The 21242-nt window shown below is 47.1% G+C and overlaps 1 protein-coding gene across 1 annotated transcript in view; it reads left to right on the top strand.

Moving 5' to 3' along the window:
* Positions 1 to 6508: 6508 nt before the first annotated feature.
* Positions 6509 to 21242, top strand: part of PLB1 (phospholipase B1) — a gene marked incomplete at its 5' end in the record, with an annotated part of 217657 nt that continues 202923 nt past the window's right edge. Inside the window, 8 exons of the mRNA XM_082251005.1 lie at positions 6509 to 6514; positions 6609 to 6669; positions 10893 to 10951; positions 13602 to 13639; positions 13796 to 13839; positions 15526 to 15580; positions 15666 to 15717; positions 16712 to 16789. Coding sequence (XP_082107131.1) covers positions 6509 to 6514; positions 6609 to 6669; positions 10893 to 10951; positions 13602 to 13639; positions 13796 to 13839; positions 15526 to 15580; positions 15666 to 15717; positions 16712 to 16789 — 393 coding nt within the window. The remainder of the gene's footprint in view (positions 6515 to 6608; positions 6670 to 10892; positions 10952 to 13601; positions 13640 to 13795; positions 13840 to 15525; positions 15581 to 15665; positions 15718 to 16711; positions 16790 to 21242) is intronic.

Raw genomic sequence — 21242 nt, 5'->3', positions numbered from 1 at the left:
TCTCCATAGAGAATAATAGATTTTTTCTCCTCCAGCGTTTGGAGCTTCGAGTCACAAAATGCTGAGGTGAGAATGAGGCCTAAGAGGGCGGGGTTACACAGTACAGCGCCGCAGCCCCGACTAGGGGCCCTCTGAAAGCCCTGCTGAATGTGGTTGCTGGGAGTCTTGGGAAAACGTTATATAACATAACCTGAGCCCCCATCATTGTTTCCTGGTTACAAATAGAATGTATTAATGTAAAGACACAATTACCCTAATTAGTCATTTATCTTATCACCACCTGCTAGTGTTTGGAAATCCGTGTTACTATGTATTATTTATATGTTGTTTCCATGTATGGTTTGTAACGATATTAGTCTTCGTTTCATTAATAAAAAGTAAGTACACCCCTCACATTTTTGTAAATATTTTATTCTATCTTTTCATGTGACAACACTGAAGAAATGAGACTTTGCTACAATGTAAAGTAGTGAGTGTACAGCTTGTATAACAGTGTAAATTTACTGTCCCCTCAAAATAACTCAACACACAGCCATTAATGTCTAAACCGCTGGCAACAAAAGTGAGTACACCCCTAAGTGACAATGTCCAAATTGGGCCCAATTAGCCATTTTCCCTCCCATGTGACTCGTTAGTGTTACAAGGTCTCAGGCGTGAATGGGGGAGGTGTGTTAAATTTGGTGTTATCGCTCTCACTCTCTCATACTGGTCACTGGAAGTTCAACATGGCACCTCATGGCAAAGAACTCTCTGAGGATCTGATAAAAAGAATTGTTGCTCTACATAAAGATGGCCTAGGCTATAAGAAGAGCTAAGACCCTGAAACTGAGCTGCAGCATGGTGGCCAAGACCATACAGCGGTGTAACAGGACAGGTTCCACTCAGAACAGGCCTCACCATGGTCAACCAAAGTTGAGTGCACGTGCTCAGCGTCATATCCAGAGGTTGTCTTTGGGAAATAGATGTATGAGTGCTGCCAGCATTGCTGCAGAGGTTGAAGGGGTGGGGGAGGGGTCAGCCTGTCAGTGCTCAGACCATACGCCGCACATTGCATCAAATTGGTCTGCATGGCTGTCATCCCTGAAGGAAGCATCTTCTAAAGATGATGGACAAGAAATCCCGCAAACAGTTTGCTGAAGACAAGCAGACTAAGGACATGGATTACTGGAACCATCTCCTGTGGTCTGATGATACCAAGATAAACTTATTTGGTGTCAGATGGTGTCAGACGTGTGTGGGGGCAACCAGGTGAGGAGTACAAAGACAAGTGTGTCTTCCTACAGTCAGGCATGGTGGTGGGAGTGTCATGGTCTGGGGCTGCATGAGTGCTGCCAGCACTGGGGAGCTACAGATCATTGAGGGAACCATGAATGCCAACATGTACTGTGACATACTGAAGCAGAGCATGATCCCCTCCCTTCAGAGACTGGGGGGCAGGGCAGTATTCCAACATAACGACCCCAAACACCTCCAAGATGACCACTGCCTTGCTAAAGAAGCTGAGGGTAAAGGTGATGGACTGGCCAAGCATGTCTCCAGACCTAAACCCTATTGAGCATCTGTGGGGATCCTCAAACAGAAGGTGGAGGAGGGGAAGGTCTCTAACATCCACCAGCTCTGTGATGTCATCATGGAGGAGTGGAAGAGAACTCCAGTGGCAACCTGTGAAGCTCTGGTGAACTCCATGCCCAAGAGGGTTAAGGCAGTGCTGGAAAATAATGGTGGCCACACAAACTATTGACAATTTGGGCCTAATTTGGACATTGTCACTTAGGGGTGTACTGACTTTTGTTGCCAGCGGTTTAGACATTAATGGCTGTGTGTTGAGTTATTTTGAGAGGACAGTAAATTTACACTGTTATACAAGCTGTACACTCACGACTTTACATTGTAGCCAGGGGCAGACTGGCAACGTTCGGCCCAGGGGCCAAGTACAAACCAGAGGCCCATGGTGCAGCGACTCGGCCCCCTCCCACTCTCCTAATCCTCCTCCTGACCTCCATTCCAAGCTGAAGCCCCACTCCAGATACTCTCTACTTACCAGCTGAATCTGGGTTTCTGGCCTGGTCAGCAGTGGAAGGTTGGGGGGAGCTAGGACAGCTCGGTTGGGGATGGCTGGGGCAGAAGAGTCTACAGTGGGGCATGGATCCAGCCTCTGCTCAGACACAGTTTACACCATCCATGCTGGGGGGAGGCCTGTGCCTTGTCCTTGTCTTCATCCCTCACTCAGTAGGTCAGTGGCAGGGACTTTTTACTTCTCTTCACCAGGAATCCCTTAGGTATTTCTGTGGCAGAAGCAGTGCAGCCTTTCTACGGGGCATCAGAGCAGCCCAGGGGGCAATTGCCCCTCTGCCCCCTGGCCCAGTCCTCCCCTGATTGTAGCAAAGTGTCATTTCTTCAGTGTTGTCACATGAAAAGATAGAATACAATATTTACAAAAATCTGAGGGGTGTACTTACTTTTGTGAGACACTGTATACAGTATATAAGCCCTGTCTCCTATGTATGTAGAGGGACTGTGCTGTGCATTCAGCTGTTCAGTCAAAGTTTGCAGTTCTCTCTCTGCAGAGGTCTGACACGCTCCTCAGAGCTGGAGCCCTCCAATCAGGAGGGGGCATGATCCTTGCTGATTGCAGAGCTATAGGTCTGACTCAGCAAGGGGATGTGGTGGACCTCTGCATAGAGACCAATGCTTCCCCCACAGAAAGCAAGTGTTCCTTCACTGCAGCATGCTGGCAGGGGGAAGGCTTTGCTACTCATGTTGTAGCATCTTTCTAAAGGAAGCCAACAGTTCAACATTTAGAAGCCTTTTGTTATCCTGCACCCAGAATGTATCTACTTGATTTAACCACTTCTAGCCCAAGGTCATTATATGACATCCTGGACTTTGGGTGGAGACATCGGGATGACAGGTGCCGTTGCAGGCATCATTTAGATATTATTCTTTCCTGCTGGCGATTCCCTGCAATGTAAAAGCAATCATAGCGGCTGTTCAGCAGCTTGATTGTTTTTAGAGATGGTGGGAGCCAGAGGCATAACTAGAACCTTCAGGGCCCCGGTGCAAGAAACCATAAAGGGCCCCGCAGACCCCTTCCCCCTGCCCTTCAAGCCTGGGGCTCTTCCCACTGATCCTGGGGCCCTTTACTCTTAATGTGGGGCCCTTTATTACGGTCCAGAGACAGCAGAACACAAGTGAACTGGATAGGAGGAGTGGCGGGGGCAGCATACAGAGGAACCAATCTCCTCCATTTTCCTCCTGCAGCTACAGGAGGTTAAAGGAGGACAGTGATTTCTCTACATGCTGCCCCCGCCGCCCCTCCTATCCAGGTGTACAGGGGAGCCGCACATGGCCCCCTCGAGCATGGGGCCCGGTTGCAATTGCAACCCCTGTAGTTACGCCCCTGGTGGGAGCCCCCCCACCACCCACTGCCCCGTCACCCTCTGGTGCTTCTACCGCCTAACCCATGCGATTGGCGAGCCAGAGAAGGAATACGCCAGTGGCAGAAGTTTACAATAGAGCTGACAGAAGACTAGATGGTCCCCAGTCACCTCTATGACCTTTGGAGGGCAGGTGGGACTTTATGACGTCACGTTCGGCCTGGCAGATGTAAACACCGCCATGTACATGGCTGAAAAGCCGAGATCGTTTTTTTTTTTTTTTTTTTTTTTAATCTCAGGCTTTCAAGCCTAGAGGAGTGATGTGGGGTCTTATAGACCTCAGATCTCTCCATAAAGTGGACCAGTCATGTCCTATTCCTATTACATTCCTTGTAGTGGGAATAAAGGTGATAACAAAAAAATTAAAGGGAAAGTGTACAAAAAAATAAAAATAAAAATAAAATAAACAATAAAAACAAAATAAAGCGCCCCCATCCCGCGGGCTCGCTCACAGAAGCGAACATATACGTGGGTAAATCACACATGTGAGGTATCGCCATGAACGTTAGAGTGAGAGCAATAATTCTATCCCTAGATCTCCTCTGTAACTCTAAACTGCTAATGTGTAGAAAAAAAGTTAAAACGGTTGCCTATGGAGATTTTTAAGTACCGAAGTTTGGTACCATTCCACGAGCGTACGCAATTTTAAAGTGTGACATGTTGGGTATCTATTTACTCGGCGTAACATCATCTTTCACATTACAAACTTTACTGTTTTTTCTTTTTTTTTTAATTTTACAAAAAAAAAAAAAAGCGTTTGAAAAATTTCTGCGCAAATACCATCTGACATAAAAAGTTGCAACACCTGCCATTTTATTCCCTAGGGCAGTGATGGCGAACCTTGGCACCACAGATGTTTTAGAACTACATTTCCCATGATGCTCAATTACACTGCAGAGTGCATGAGCATTATGGGAAATGTAGTTCCAAAACATCTGGGGTGCCAGGGTTCCCTATCACTGCACTAAGGTCTCTGCTAAAAAAAAAAATATATATATATATAATGTTTGGGAATTCTGAGTAATTTTCCAGCAAAAAAATGATGATTTTTACATGTAGGAGAGGAATGCTGGAATTCACCCGGTATGGAAGTGGTTAAAGTAAAAGTTCAATTGGGCTTTAAGAATGATCATGTATGATTGGTTCATTTACGTTTATTCATACCTATTCTCCTTGTAGGGAATCCTGTTGAAACGGCCAACCATGGAGAAGAACTGAGCAGTGACCCGGTAATTATTAATGAATATTATTGTACATTTATGTTTAGTAAACATACAACCTAATAATCATATTTACATATATACAGAATAAATAAAACAAATAGCTTACATAAACATAGAAAATGGATAATGTATAAGGCTCCGTTCACATCTAGGCGTTTTGGGGCGTTTTTGGGGCGTTTTTCTGCTCTAGGATCAGCTCTCAAAACGCCCAACAAGACAAATCCTATTCATTTCAATGGCCCCTGTTCACATCTGAGCGTTTTGACGCTGTATACAAAACGCCCAACGCTCAAAAATGTACATGAGCTTCTTTTTGGGCAGATTACAGGCGTTTTCCATTGATCTCTATTCAATCTAAAAACGCCTGCACAAAAATCGCGGTAAAAATCGCGGTAAAATCGCGGTAAAAAACGCCGGTAAAATTGCGGTAAAAAACGCGCGAAAAACGCTACGCTCAGGTGTGAATGTAGCCTTATTTGCCAGAAAAAAACATAAACAGAACTAAATATACAAAGCAAGACACATTTTCATATTATTATTATAATGCATCACAACAAAGCCCCAAGCACACCCGCAGGATAAGAAACGATTAAACATTTATCCCATTCATTTGTGGGTTTAGTGGTCCATGAAGTCTGAAAGGTTGAGGACCACAGATCTATAAGATAAACTATATTGCCAAAAGTATTGGGACGCCTGCCTTTACACGCACATGAACTTTAATGGCATCCCAGTCTTATGGGCCATACACACTATACAGTTGTCTTTAGATTTTTTCCTTCAGACTTACCAGAAACATATAATATGAGGTCAAACCTAACCGCTTTCAATTTGTATGCAATCAGGCCGGCCCTTGTACTACATAGAAAAGGTAAATCTAAAGGAAATCTACCAACAAAAGTTGTATAGTGTGTATCCAGCTTTAGACCGTAGGGTTCAATATTGAGTTGGATCCACCTTTTGCAGCTATAACAGCTTTAACTCTTCTGGGAAGGCCGTCCACAAGGTTTAGGAGTGTCTATGGGAATGTTCCACCATTCTTCCAGGAGTGCATTTGTGAGGTCAGGCGCTGATGTTGGACGAGAAGGCCTGGCTCTCAGTCTCCACTCTAATTCATCCCAAAGGTGTTCTATCGGGTTGAGGTCAGGACTCTGTGCAGGACCAGTCAAGTTCCTCCACCCCAAACTCGCTCATCCATGTCTTTATGGACCTTGCTTTGTGCACTGGTCCAAATCATTTGGTGGAGGGGGGATTATGGTGTGGGGGTTGCTTTTCAGGGGTTGGGATTGGCCCCTTAGTTCCAGTGAAGGGAACTCTTAAGGCGTCAGCATACCAAGACATTTTGGACAATTTCATGCTCCCAACTTTGTGGGAGGAGTTTGGGGATGGCCCCTCCCTGTTCCAACATGACTGCACACCAGTGCACAAAGCAAAGTCCATAAAGACGAGGATGAAGGTGTTCTGGGTGGAGGAACTTGACTGGCCTGCACAGAGTCCTGACTTCAACCCGATAGAACACCTTTGGGATGAATTTGAGCGGAGACTGTGAGCCAGGCCTTCTCATTCTACATCAGTGCCTGACCTCAGAAATGTGCTTCTGGAAGAATGGTGAAACATTCCCATAGACACTCCTAAACCTTGTGGACGGCCTTCCCAGAAGAGTTGAAGCTGTTATAGCTGCAAAGGGTGGAGCCAACTCAATATTGAACCCTACGGACTAAGACTGGGAGGTCATTAAAGTTCATGTGTGTGTAAAGGCCTGCGTCCCAATACTTTTGATAATATAGTATATCTTAGGAGATAGATTCCTGAGGGCACTTTTTTGAAGTGCAGATCCACTTTCAGTCAATGAAGGTGAATATTGATCAGAGGAGTAGATGAGTGGGGGGAGGGTACGAAGGCTAACGCGTTCCTTTGTAGTTCATTAAACTCTCATTATCTTCCACAGAGATATCTGTTCCCGTGTAATAGTAATACAAACATTGGATCTGGAGCGGAGCCAACGTCAGGTGAGTGACTCCTCTCCAGGAAGACTCCTCTCTCTTTCCTCCGATTAGTGATACATTGTATCCAGACACTGAGAACTTTTTCAAAGGATTCTTTTTTTCTGCTATGAAACTTTTATGTTTTTAAAGTCTGACTGTCCCGAGGAGTGAAATCTTCTGTATAGTGACCCGAGTCAGATAGAAATAGAAACCTTTGTATGAATTCAAATACTGACGGCCCAACAAAACCCAAAGCCCCAGCGAGGCGACTGCCAGTATTGCCTTTTAGAGGAAAAATATTTCTTCATCGGTTCGATCGATGTCAGGGAAAGTCAGGACCTACTGAACGAGTGAAACTAGATCAGAGGGATGCACAGAACAGGCTTTTGGCTAATGAATGGAGGAACAAAGTTCAGCTTCACCTCAAATCTCTAACATTTAGTGGAAAGCATAAAAGCTGAAATAGTCAGATGGCCTGTAAATGCACAAGGTAAGTAGAGCACCCGTCCCAAGTCTATTCATTTCAACAAAAATATTCTCATATTTTTTTTACCAATCATTTTAAATGATATGAGCATTTCCCATAATTAATGCACATTATTTCCCTGTATAATCCTTCCTTGTGTAGACAGCCCTGAGACGGCTGTTGGGTGCTGGCTGCCATCTTGGATGTGACGTCAGGAGCTCCAGCAGACTCAGAGCTGTCACTCACTTTAGAATAGGGATAATGATTTAAAATTTAGGGAGGTCTGATCACTAAAATCTTCTTAAAGCGTAGGTCCGAATCTTAAGTCTGTGCTGTGACTCAGCAGTCACAGTTTGTAGTCATTGTGTGTCTATCAAAAAATGAGAAATGTACAATTTCCATAGCACTCTTACATTATGTGTTCCCATCAGAGTGCCCCCATAGATGAGGTTCCCTCATCAGAGTGCTCCTTTACATTGGATGTGCCCATCTGAGTGCCCTTTAGATCAGGGGTCCCCATCAGAGTGCCCCCAGAGTTTAGGTGTCCCCATCAGAGTGCCCTTTAAATCAGGTGTCCCCATCAGAGTGCCCCCTTAGATCAGGCATCCCCATAAGTGTACCCCCTTCAGGTGTCCCCATCAGAGTGCCCCTTAGATCAGGTGTCCCCATCAGAGTGCCCTTTAGATCAGGTGTCCCCATCTGAGTGCCCTTTAGATCAGGGGTCCCCATCAGAGTGCCCCTTAGATCAGGTGTCCCCATCAGAGTGCCCCTTAGATCAGGTGTCCCCATCATAGTGCCCCTTAGATCAGGTGTCCCCATCTGAGTGCCCTTTAGATCAGGGGTCCCCATCAGAGTGCCCCTTAGATCAGGTGTCCCCATCAGAGTGCCCCCTTAGATCAGTCGTCCCCATCAGCGTGCCCCCTTAGATCAGGTGTACCCGTCAAAGTACCCATTAGATCAGGTGTCCCCATCAGATTCCCCTTTAGATCAGGGGTCCCCATCAGAGTGCCCCCAGAGCTTAGGTGTCCCCATCAGAGTGCCCTTTAAATCAGGTTTCCCCATCAGTGTGCCCCCTTAGATCAGGTGTACCCATCAAAGTACCCCTTAGATCAGGTGTCCCTATCAGAGTACCCCTTAGATCAGGTGTCCCACATCAGAGTCCTCTTTTAATCAGGTGTCCCCATCAGAGTGCCCCCTTAGAGCGGGTGTCCCCATCAGAGTGCCCCCTTAGAGCGGGTGTCCCAATCAGAGTGTCCCCTTAGATCAGGTGTCCCCATCTGAGTGCCCTTATGGATCAGGTGTCACCATTAGAGTGCCCTTTAGATCAGGTGTCCCCATCTGAGTGCCCTTAAGGATCAGGTGTCCCCATCAGAGTGCCCCAGGGCCGGGACAAGGGGTGGGCAGAAGGGAGGGCTGCCCTGGGCACTGTGGTTTTATGTGACGTAGGGGGGGCACCGCGAGCAGATTGGGGGGAGAAAATTTGTGTTGGGAGGGGGAATCTGGTGGGTGGTAGGGGGTACGAATTGTTCTAGGAGGGGAAATTTGGAAAGGTTTGCTAGGAGCGGGGATTTGTGTTGGAAGGGGGGTATAGGTGAAAAGGATTTGTGCTAGAAGAGGGGGTTTGTGCTAGAAAAGGTAATATGGTAGGGGGAGGGGGATTTGTGCTAAGATCAGAATTTTTTTATTTTGGAGGTTGGTTTAAGCTAGTAGGGATGATCGAGGTGTATTTGTGCTAGGAGGAGGGGATTTGGAATGGGAAAAGGATTTGTGCTCCGAGGGGAAATTTGAGGGGTAGAGGATTTGTGCTAGGAGGGGGAAGAGTTTTTTTTGGGGGTGGGGGTTTGTGCTAAGGGCATATGGGGAGAGAGAGAATTTAAGCTGGGGGGTGTGGGGTCAAAGATTTGTGCCAGGAGAGGGGATTTCACAGGGACGTGGATTTATTCTGGGAGGAACAGGGGATTTATGCTTAGGGGGAGCATGCAAATTAGTGCTCAATTTTTTTTTTGGGGGGGGGGGGAGTAATTTGGCATTTTCGCCCTGGGCTCTAGATGAGCTTGTCCCGGCACTGGAGTGCCCTTAGATCAGGTGTCCCCATCAGAGTACCCCTTACATCAGGTGTCCCCATCAGAGTGCTCCCATAGAACAGGTATCCCCATCAGAGTGCCCCTTAGATCAGGTGTCCCCATCAGAGTGCCCCCATAGAACAGGTGTCCCCATCTGAGTCCCGCCATAGATCAGGTGTCCCCATCAGAGTGCCCCTTAGATCAGGTGTCCCCATCAGAGTGCCCCTTAGATCAGGTGTCCCCATCAGAGTGCCCCTTAGATCAGGTGTCCCCATCAGAGTGCCACTTAAATCAGGTGTCCCCATCAGAGTGCCCCTTAGATCAGGTGTCCCCATCAGAGTGCCACTTAAATCAGGTGTCCCCATCAGAGTGCCCCCATAGATCAGGCGTCCCCATCATAGTGCCCCTTAGATCATGTGTCCCCATCAGAGTAGCCCCCATAGATCATGTGTCCCCATCTGAGTGCCCCCATAGATCAGATGTCCCCATCTGAGTGCCCCCATAGATCAGATGTCCCCATCAGAGTGCCCCCATAGATCAGATGTCCCCATCTGAGTGCCCCCATAGATCAGATGTCCCCATCTGAGTGCCCCCATAGATCAGGTGTCCCCATCTGAGTGCCCCCATAGATCAGGTGTCCCCATCTGAGTGCCCCCATAGATCAGGTGTCCCCATCAGAGTGCCCATCCTTAAATTTCAGTTGTGAGGCATCACAGTACACCTGTAGATTGGTAGAGTCCATCTAAGGAAACAGTGTACTTGATGGATAGGTCCCTGTAGCCAGGCAAAGAAGGGGCAGAAGTTTGAAGAAGAAGCCCGTTGCAGGGGATGGGAGCTGGGCAGAGAAATTTGCTGAGGATGCACAAGTAACATAATTGGTTGCTATGACGGCAGAGCAGCGAGGATCGAGTGCTGCAGACTCTCAGGCTGACAGTCTGGATGGGAGTGTCACTCGGTCCGGATCTGGACCGCGGTCCACCATTTACTCAGGGGCGTAACTACAGGGGTTGCAGGGGTTGCAATCGCTACCGGGCCCCATGCTCCAGGGGGCCCGGTAGCAAACCAGTGGGTGAACTTTCAGGATCGCAAAGGTCACACTTGCGACCGGACCCTGGCATTGCACCACTGTGGGGAGGCCCCAAGATTGTAGGAAGGGGGCCCACTGCAGAACTTGTGAAAGAATCCTGCTGCGGGACTGAAATAAAAGGCCATGCAACGAGTGTAAAGAGCCCCAGGATTAGTGGGAAGGGCCCTGGGCTTGAAGGTAAGGGCCCCGGCCAGGGGTCTGGGGGGCCCTTCATGGTTTCTTGCATCAGGGCCCTGAAGGTTCTAGTTACGCCTCTGCATTTACTGAAGTCTGCTCTATAGTATTTCTCTTTGTTATTCTCCTGGTTGCTTCATAAATGATTATGTAGGGAGGTGAGGGGTGCAGGAGCTGGGCCAGCACAGACAGTAATTAGACACTCCCAGAAGAGGGGAGGGATATGATATGCAAGGAGGAAGTTATACCGGGGTTTGGCTTCCTGCTTTAACTGACATAAGAAATCAGACCCTTCACTCATTGCTACTGTGAGTTTTCCCACTGGAGGACATTTGGAAGATGGCAGAACACTGCCTGGGATAGCGCAGGCTCTAGAAGTCCCCCCTCAATAGAAGTGTCAGCTTAGAGTGTCACCTACAGCAACCATAACCTGGATTTTTTTTCTCATCTCTTTCAGTCCATTTTCTGAGTCCTTCCAACATTAAAGTCATCTCTACCCTCCGAAGCTTAAATATTGTAAGTATCTAGGAGGGGCGTATTTATTATTCCACTCTTCATCTGTTGGGTTTCCTTCCCTAGAGGGGCAACAAGGGGACACCAGAGGGAGATATTTGCCACAGCTTTTATAAAAAATACCAAACCCACTGTTTTCGGCCAATTTTCAGCCCATGTGTACCCATAATTGGTACGGCAATCTGTAAGTTTATTTTCGTGTACCCAGCTTTAGGCTCATGCCAAACAGAACCGAATGCTGACTTCCGTTCGTGGCGTTACTGTTCACACAATAGCTTGTACCAGAGGCATAACTAGAACCTTCAGGGCCCCCGGTGCAAGAAACCATGAAGGGCATAGGCGTGCGCACAGGGTGTGCCGGGTGTGCCTGGGCACACCCTAATCACCTAGGGCACATTAGCATTATCGCTCTGTTTGCCAGTGAGGAGATGGGAAAGATCTCCCTCTGACCTGCTCTGCCATAAGAGAAGTGCCACACACTTCTATTTCACTGTGCCAGCAGGGAGAGTAATGTACCGGGGCCATATACATGTAGGCAAACACATATGCATGTGTATTTAAATTTTGGGGTGCACACCCTAATGCAATAGGCTGCGCACACCTATGATGAAGGGCCCCCCAGGACCCCTTCCCTTTAAGCCTGGGGCTCTTCCCACTGATCCTGGGGCCCTTTACTCTCAGTGTGGGACCCTTTCACAGGTTCTGCAGTGGGCCCCCTTCCTGCCATCTTGGGGCCTCCCCACGGTGGTGCAATGCCAGGGCGATCCTGGAAGTTCACCCAATGGTGTCAGTAGTTTTTATTTTTTGGTATTTTAATTAGATTATTTTTTATCATTTTATTTTATTTTTTTACAATGTGACTGACTATGACTCTGTCCATTCAGAAAAGGAAGGAGCTGGTAAATTACATATTTCCCGTCCCCTTCCTGGTTCTCTGTTGTGACACATCCCCTGCAGCAGCCGGCAGGAGAGGGAAGGGAGCACAGTGGGGGGGGGGGGGGGGCAGGGTAGCACACAGGGGCCCAGAGACAGCAGAACACAAGTGAACTGGATAGGGGGAGTGGTGGGGGCAGCATACAGAGGAACCAATCTCCTCCATTCTCCTCCTGCAGCTACAGGAGGAAAAAGGAGGACAGTGATTTCTCTACATGCTGCCCCCCCCCCCCCTCCTATCCAGGTGTACAGGGGAGCCGCACAGGCCCTGGAGCATGGGGCCCGGTTGCAATTGCAACCCCTGCAACCCCGGTAGTTACACCCCTGGCTTGTACCCAGGTTTTCAGGTCCCAGAGTGCTCCTGGGATGGACCACCATCACTTGGTCACCAATCTTAGAAGGAAATTGCATCTTTTTGCAAAGTGGGTGCATACAGTATGTGAAAAATGATTGGGATACATCAGAGTGCCAACTACCACCAGATCTACCATGACCAGGATACATGGGACTGCCTACTATCAGTTCTACCATGACCAGGATACATGAGACCACCTGCTACCAGATCTACCATGACCAGGATACATGAGACCACCTGCTACCAGATCTACCATGACCAGGATACATGAGACCACCTACTACCAGATCTACCATGACCGAGATACATGAGACCACCTGCTACCAGATCTACCGTGGCTGGAATACATGAGACCACTGACTCTCAGATCCACCATGACCGGGATACATAGGACCCCCTGCTACCAGATTTACAAAGACTGGGATACATGAGAACCGTCACAGGCATAATGGAGGGTCTACCCCTTTCTGAGTGCAAACTGTGAGCCAGGCCTTCTCATCCAACATCAGTGTCTGACCTCACAAATGCACTTCTGGAAGAATGGTGAAACATTCCCATAGACACTCCTAAACCTTGTGGACGGCCTTCCCAGAAGAGTTGAAGCTGTTATAGCTGCAAAGGGCGGAGCCAACTCAATATTGAACCCTACGGACTAAGACTGGGATGTCATTAAAGTTCATGTGTGTGTAAAGGCCGGTGTCCCAATACTTTTGGTAATATAGTGTAGGTGTGCGCAGCCCATTACATTAGGGTGTACACCCCAAAGCTCAAACATACACGCCTTCCTCTGCAGCCTCAGCTGCACTGCAAAGTGAATGAATGGGAAGTGCTCTGTGCTGAGCGGCTTCCTGTTCATTCACAAACTGAAGCATAGTAAACACTTACCTAGTAAAACACTTTACTATGTTTCAGCTATGAATGAACACAGTGAGTGAGTGAGTGTGTTCATTTAGAAAAGGAAGGGGTTGGTAAATGACATATCGACTAGCCCCTTCCCCCACTCTCCATCCTGAAACATCCCCCGCCGAGCAAAGAGGAAAAGAGAGGAAAGGAGGGAAGCCAGCAGCACTGCAGGGGGTGCAACACAGGGCGAAGCCCAGGCAGTAGGGGAAAATCGCACTGAGTGATTAGGGTGTGCCCAGGCACACCTGGCACACTCCCTGCACATGCCTAAATATCATTCAAATAAAATTAGCAAAAAGGGGAAAGCACGTTCCTTCCTAGTGAATTCAAAGGTTACCCTCCCCCCCCCCCTTTATTCTTTAAAGACGAAAGCGGTCAGCATGGCTCCCTCCGCTGAGTATGACATCTTGTGTGTGACATATTGCTCTTTTATTTACAATCTTGTATCCTTGTGTTCCACAGAAGACGGGTGACAGCTCCAACAAGAGCCAGTTTGCAAGGTAAGCTGGGAATTTTTTATTGAGGGGCGGAGTCTGATGGAGCGGGGGGTTGACCCGTGAGGATATCATATGATTGGTGTTAGATTTGGGGTAATAATGAGGAGTGATTGGAATAAATGAGTTCCTTATTGGTGCCGTCTCTCTTATTATCACCAGGCTGGAGCAGACCCTCCTACGAGCCAGCCAGTTCACCGAGTCATGTGAGTAGAGTTCTGCTGTGTTACATTGTATCTCATGCCAGGAAAGGAAAGCAGTGCAACACCCATGCGATCCGATTCTGATGCAGACCAAAAAAATGGTCCTGCACGACTTTGGTCTGGTTGAGATGCAAATTCAGTCACACAATCTTTATGGCTGGGATTTGCATCGCACAGACATCGCATGTGATCTGCAGAGCAGTGCGGTGCGAATAACATGCCATGTCTGACATTGCTATAGTGTGAACCGGCACTAAAACTGAAACTTCATTTCCTTCAGGGACCGGGTGCAAGAAACAAGGAAGGGGGCCACCCTGCCCCCTGCCTGGGGCCCTTCCCTCTGAGCCCAGTGGCAGAACGCCGGGGCCCTCTCACAAGTGCGACCTTTGTGACCCTGGTAGTTCCGCCACTGGTGTCAGTAGTTTTTATTATTTTAATGTTTTATTATTTTTTTTTACCATTTTATTATATATATATATTTTTTTACAATACTACTTTTCATTATTTTTTACAATATTTTAGGAGTCCCATAGGGGGGGCTTTGGTGAGATATTAGGGGTCTAAACAGATCTCTGATGTTTCACCTTTGAGACAGAGAAAGGAAATTGAGAGCACAGCCCTCAGTCTCCATCTCTGCAGCCTCAGCAGCACAGTATGAATGGACAGGAATAGTTCTGTGCAGAGCTTTACATTCATTTACAAACTGAACCATAAGAAACACAGTTTACTATGTCTCAGTTATGAATGAAGTCAGTGATCGGTACGGATCACTGACTCTATTCATTTAGACAAGGAAGGGGCCTGTAAATGACAAATTTACTGGCCCCTTCCCCGCTTTCCATACTGACAGCATCCCCCCGCAGTAGCCAGCAGGAGGGGAGAACTAAGCATGGCTGTGGGGGACAAGGCGGGCCGGGAGAGATCACAGGGGGGGCCGGGAGAGATCACAGGGGGGGCTGGGAGAGATCACAGGGGGGCTGGGAGAGATCACAGGGGGGGCCGGGAGAGATCACAGGGGGGGCCGGGAGAGATCACAGGGGGGCTGGGAGAGATCACAGGGGGGGCCGGGAGAGATCACAGGGAGTGTCGGGAGAGATCACAGGGGGGGCCGGGAGAGATCACAGGGGGGCCGGGAGAGATCACAGGGGGGCTGGGAGAGATCACAGGGGGGGCCGGGAGAGATCACAGGGGGGGCCGGGAGAGATCACAGGGGGGGCTGGGAGAGATCACAGAGGGGCCGGGAGAGATCACAGGGGGGGCCGGGAGAGATCACAGGGGGGCCAGTAGTGAGGACTGGGGCCAAGGGAGGGAGCATTAAGAAGCTGGATAGGAGGAACTGATCCCCTCTCTCCTGCAGCTGCTGAATGCCTGTGGGAGGGAGAGGAGGAGAAGCGGGCATTCGGCAGCTGTAGGAGGGAGGAGATCGGTTCCTCTATATGCCACTGCCTCTCCTATCTAGGTGTACAGGGGGCCGCAATTGTGACCCCTGTAGGTACCCCCCTGTGAGAATTCCTAAACCATGTTGATCTTGGTGAAGTCTTGTTTGTCAATATCTGCTTCTTCCTTTTTATCAACTACAAAATGACTCAATGTATAAGTAAATACACCCAGCCCCTTAGCAACGTGTAAGCATTTGGTCAATGGTTGCATTTAATGTCAAAAAACGTTTATTGTGTTCCTCTTTGGCAGACGTTGGACAAAAATTGTATTACTCGGTCTCCAACATATCGCCGGTGTCACAGAAGTGAGTATTTACACAGGAAGGTATAGAACATTGCTCTGCCAGACCCTGTAAACCTTCTAAAATCTTCTTTGTATTTGCATTACAGTAACCTGGTGGATGAGGTCAAGAACTTGGTTCAAACTCTCAAGCAAAATTTGGTAAGTGTGATGGACGGTGCAATTTTGTATCAGCTTATCTTGGTAACTTGCATTGAAAAAGTTTAAAATTGCTGCATGTTTGATTCTGTATGGCTATGGCAGGCCATAGATCAGTGATGGTGAACCTTGGCACCCCTGATGTTTTGGAACTACGCTTCCCATGATGCTCAGGCAATAAGCAGTATAGTTGAGCATCATGGGAAATGTAGTTCCAAAACATCTGGGGTGCCAAGGTTCGCCATCACTGCCATAGATGATGCGAATTTCTTTGGGCCTCTGGCAAAAATTGGATGTTAAAATCCCACATGCTAGTTGTATCCAAGTTGAGTGATGGATCTACTTGGGTAAAACTGGCCTGCTCATAGATAGTTCGAATCTCGGCCAGTCCCTGCTGAACCAGCTGAGATTCGAACCAACTATGGCCAGCTTTAGACGCGATTCACACTAGCGCGACTTGTCAGGCGACTTGTCAGCCTGACAAGTCGTGGTCCCTTGCGGTCCATTGACCGCTACAGGACCTGTTCTAATAGGAGCGACACAAGTCGCTCCGACTTAGAAAAAGGGTCCTGTACTACTTCTGGGCGACCTCGGAGCGACTTGCATAGACTTCCATTATGTGAAGTCCCTGCAAGTCGCACCGAAGTCGCGGTGCACGGGACTTCACAAGTCCCCCCCGAAGTAGTACAGAGTCATGCCGCCCCAGTGTGAACCGACTCTTAAAGTGGATGTAAACTTTAACTAAAGGGCATTTAGTTTGCTAGATCCCCGGTGTTTTAGTTCCTAAAAGGCAAAACATTTGATTGCGATGGGTACTTTAGGCTGAAGCTCCACTGGGAGCCAAGAGTGATATGCATGGCTCAATCTTCTGTAAAGCTCTGTGGGAAAAGAACAATTAATAAGTAAAACATGCAAAAAGTAAGATTATCAATTCCAAAGATGAAAAAGCCGATAAAGAAATGTAATTGGTGCATAAAATTGTCACTTCTGCTCCTAGGTTGTTTCTTTTGCGGATGATTGGAAGATGATCCTGATCTTTGTAACAGCGGAAGATCCATGTAACTTCTGTGTTCAGGTAAGGATATACCAGAGGAGTCTTATAATGTCTGCTACCCTGATAAATAGAAGTAGGTGGACCACAAGTGAGATGCAAGTCTTCAGTATTCTTCATAACCACCAGGAAGGATCCGGTTCCCAACTACCACAAAGAACAGGTCACGATCATAAAAGGGACAAGTTGTAGGATAAGTATATGAGTAGGTGGGACCTACACCAGGTACAACAGATTAAGTCTTTGGTACTTGATACAACAGTGCAATGACTAATCAGCCTCAGCATACTGTATGTTAACCGGTTGCCGACCGCCGCAACAACATATACTGCGGCGGTCAGCCCTGGCCAGGCAAAGTGACGTATGGGTACGTCACTAGCCTGTAAGCCAATAGGGGGCGAGCACGCGCCCCCGGAGGCGCGCTCCCGCCCCGGCTCGTTCACGGACACCTCCGTGCGTGTGACCAGCGGACCCGATGTCCACCGGTCACTCGCGATCGTCCGCTGTGAAGGGAGAAAGGCAGGAGGCTAATGTAAACAAAGCCGTCTGTCATTCTCCCTGGTGTAACAGCACAGATCATAAGGTCCTGCTATGTAGGATCATATGTCTCTGCTGTTACATGTAAAGCCACATCCAATCACAGTTAGAAACACGCCCCTAGGGACACACTGAACCCCTCCTTCCCCAATAAAGTTAACCCCTTCCCTGCCAGTGTCATTTTTACAGTAACAGTGCATATGTATAGCACTGATTACTGTAGTAATGTCACTGGTAAGTGTCAAAAATGTCAGTCAAGGGTCCGATCTGTCCGCCACAATGTCGCAGTCCCGCAAAAAAAAAATCGCAGATCGCCGCCATTACTCGTTAAAAAAAAAAACAACAAAAATGACAAAAATCTTTCCCTTAGTTAGTAAACGCAATAACTTTTGCGCAAACCAATCAAAATGCGCTTATTGCGATTTTTTTTACCAAACATACGTAGCAGAAAACAAATTGGCCAAAAATGTTAAAAAATTTTGAATTTTACATTTTTTTAGGGGAATTTCATATAAAAAAATGTGAAAAATATTGTTATTTTTGCAAAATTGTCGCTCTTTTTTTGTTTATAGCGCATGATCAAAAAATCGCACAGGTGATCAAATACCACCAAAAGAAAGCTCTGTTTGTGGGAAAAAAAGGACTTTAAATTTGTTTAGGTACAGCGTCGCACGACTGCGCAATTGTCCGCTAAAATCACGCAGTGCCGAATCGCAAAATAGGCCCTGGTCAGGAAGGGGGTAAATCTTCCGGGGCTTAAGTGGTTAAAACACGTTACCGTAGGATGGCTTTAGCTACCAGGGATAGTGTCCCTTGGTGGAATACCAGAGGAGTGAATTCAGCAGTCTACACTAGCTCCACACTACCTGACCAGCTCCCGGAGTGAATGTATTTATGAGTGAGCCTTCCCTGCATAACTGGAATCTTTCCCTATGTGCCAAACTAACACGAGTTTCCCTATTTAAAAGGTTCCCTCACTCAAGATGGCTACTAAGTCTCCCGAGAGTTCTGTGTCCGATGGGACAACTTCTCCCCTTGGGGCACTGGATAGAATCTCCAAAGAGCCAACTCCCCTACAAGACCCCTTCTTCCTATGCAATAATAATGGCACATGGCCACCCACAGGTGGAAAGACTAATTGCACCTGCCTACGTATTAAAGAGGAAGTAAACCCTCCTCTGTAAGTTGTACCTATAGGTGATCCTATGATAAGACTTACCTATAGGTACTGTAAATATCTCCTAAACTTGTACCGTTTAGGAGATATTTACCTTCGATGCATCCAGTGACGTCACTGGTGCATGCGCTCTGAAGGAACGGCCGCTCGTGCCGTTCCTTCAGAGCCCCGTGCCGTGACTGTCAGCTCCCGCGCGCGTGCGCGGGAGTGACGTCACCGCGGCTCCGGCCAATCAGATGGCCGGATGCCGCGATCCCGGAAGTCGGGCGACTAGACATGTCGCCCGTCATAGAGGAGAGCGGACGGCACGGCGGGGGCTCGTTCTAAGGTAAGTATTTCATAATGAGCTAGTATGCGATGCATACTAGCTCATTATGTATTTCTCTTTCAGGTTGTAAAAAAAAAAATATATATTTTACCGAGTTTACAACCTCTTTAATATACACTTAGTGGCCACTTTACTAGATGCACCAATCTAGTCCTGGATATGTCCACTCTTACCTTCATAACAACCTGAGATCTTTATGTGGACTCAAAGATGGACATTGGACATTTTGATCCAGGTTGACTCAATAGCATTACACTGTTGCTGTCAATCTGTCAACCACTTATTATGCTGCCCATTCCATACCATTGCATGGGATCTGTGCTCATCAAATTCTAATCCTGTTACAGAAGTCTAGGTAACATCTCCTCAAGCTTAAATCAGTGGTCAACTTTTGGTGATCTGGTGCCCATTACTTCAAATTCATGTCCTTAGTTGACAGGAGAGGAGCCCAGTGTGGCCTTCTGTAGCCGGTGTTCAAAGATGCAGAGCTGTTATATGAGCAGCTGTGGACTTCCTAGCACCATTCTCCTCTGACCTCTCTCATTAGGAAATTATTTTCCCCCAAAACTGCTTCTAACTGGGTGTTTTTGTCTTTCCACTATTCCTTGTAAATTCCCAGGAGATCAGCAGTTTTATATATGATGCAACAAGCAATCATCATTCTATGCTCAAGATCAGCCTATGTCAGGAAGCTTCCTTCTAATGTTTGAATGGGACTTCCTTCTTCTAATGTTTGGATGAACCTTCCTTCTTCTAATGTTTGGATGAACCTTCCTTCTTCTAATGTTTGGATGAGCCCTTCCTTCTTCTAATGTGTGAATGGGACTTCCTTCTTCTAATGTTTGGATGAGCCCTTCCTTCTTCTAATGTTTGGATGAGCCCTTCCTTCTTCTAATGTTTGGATGAACCCTTCCTTCTTCTAATGTTTGGATGAGCCTTCCTTCTTCTAATGTTTGGATGAGTCCTTCCTTCTTCTAATGTTTGGATGAACCCTTCCTTCTTCTAATGTTTGGATGAGCCCTTCCTTCTTCTAATGTTTGGATGAACCCTTGCTTCTTCTAATGTTTGGATGAGCCCTTCCTTCTTCTAATGTTTGGATGAACCCTTGCTTCTTCTAATGTTTGGATGAGCCCTTCCTTCTTCTAATGTTTGGATGAGCCCTTCCTTCTTCTAATGTTTGGATGAACCCTTCCTTCGTCTAATGTTTGGATGAGTCCTTCCTTCTTCTAATGTTTGGATGAGCCTTCCTTCTTCTAATGTTTGGATGAGTCCTTCCTTCTTCTAATGTTTGGATGAACCCTTCCTTCTTCTAATGTTTGGATGAGCCCTTCCTTCTTCTAATGTTTGGATGAACCCTTGCTTCTTCTAATGTTTGGATGAGCCCTTCCTTCTTCTAATGTTTGGATGAACCCTTGCTTCTTCTAATGTTTGGATGAGCCCTTCCTTCTTCTAATGTTTGGATGAGCCCTTCCTTCTTCTAATGTTTGGATGAACCCTTCCTTCGTCTAATGTTTGGATGAGTCCTTCCTTCTTCTAATGTTTGGATGAGTCCTTCCTTCATCTAATGTTTGGATGAGCCTTCCTTCTTCTAATGTTTGGATGAGCCGTTCCTTCTTCTTATGTTTGGATGAGTCCTTCCTTCGTCTAATGTTTGGATGAACCCTTCCTTCTTCTAATGTTTGGATGAACCCTTCCTTCTTCTAATGTTTGGATGGGCCCTTCCTTCTTCTAATGTTTGGATGAGCCCTTCCTTCTTCTAATGTTTGGATGAGCCTTCCTTCTTCTAATGTTTGGATGAGTCCTTCCTTCTTCTAATGTTTGGATGAACCCTTCCTTCGTCTAATGTTTGGATGAGTCCTTCCTTCTTCTAATGTTTGGATGAGCCCTTCCTTCTTCTAATGTTTGGATGAGCCTTCCTTCTTCTAATGTTTGGATGAGTCCTTCCTTCTTCTAATGTTTGGATGAGTCCTTCCTTCTTCTAATGTTTGGATGAGCCTTCCTTCTTCTAATGTTTGGATGAGTCCTTCCTTCTTCTAATGTTTGGATGAGTCCTTCCTTCTTCTAATGTTTGGATGAGCCGTTCCTTCTTCTAATGTTTGGATGAACCCTTCCTTCGTCTAATGTTTGGATGAGCCCTTCCTTCTTCTAATGTTTGGATGAGTCCTTCCTTCTTCTAATGTTTGGATGAGCCTTCCTTCTTCTAATGTTTGGATGAGTCCTTCCTTCTTCTAATGTTTGGATGAGTCCTTCCTTCTTCTAATGTTTGGATGAACCCTTCCTTCTTCTAATGTTTGGATGAACCCTTCCTTCTTCTAATGTTTGGATGAGTCCTTCCTTCTTCTAATGTTTGGATGAGCCCTTCCTTCTTCTAATGTTTGGATGAGCATCAACAGAACCTCTTGATCATATTTGATTGATCAAATTATGGAGCTACA

This window comes from Pelophylax lessonae, assembly GCF_965119305.1.
Source record: "Pelophylax lessonae genome assembly, chromosome: 3".
Taxonomy (NCBI): Eukaryota; Metazoa; Chordata; class Amphibia; order Anura; family Ranidae; genus Pelophylax; species Pelophylax lessonae.
This window is presented reverse-complemented; position numbering and strand designations above follow the sequence as displayed.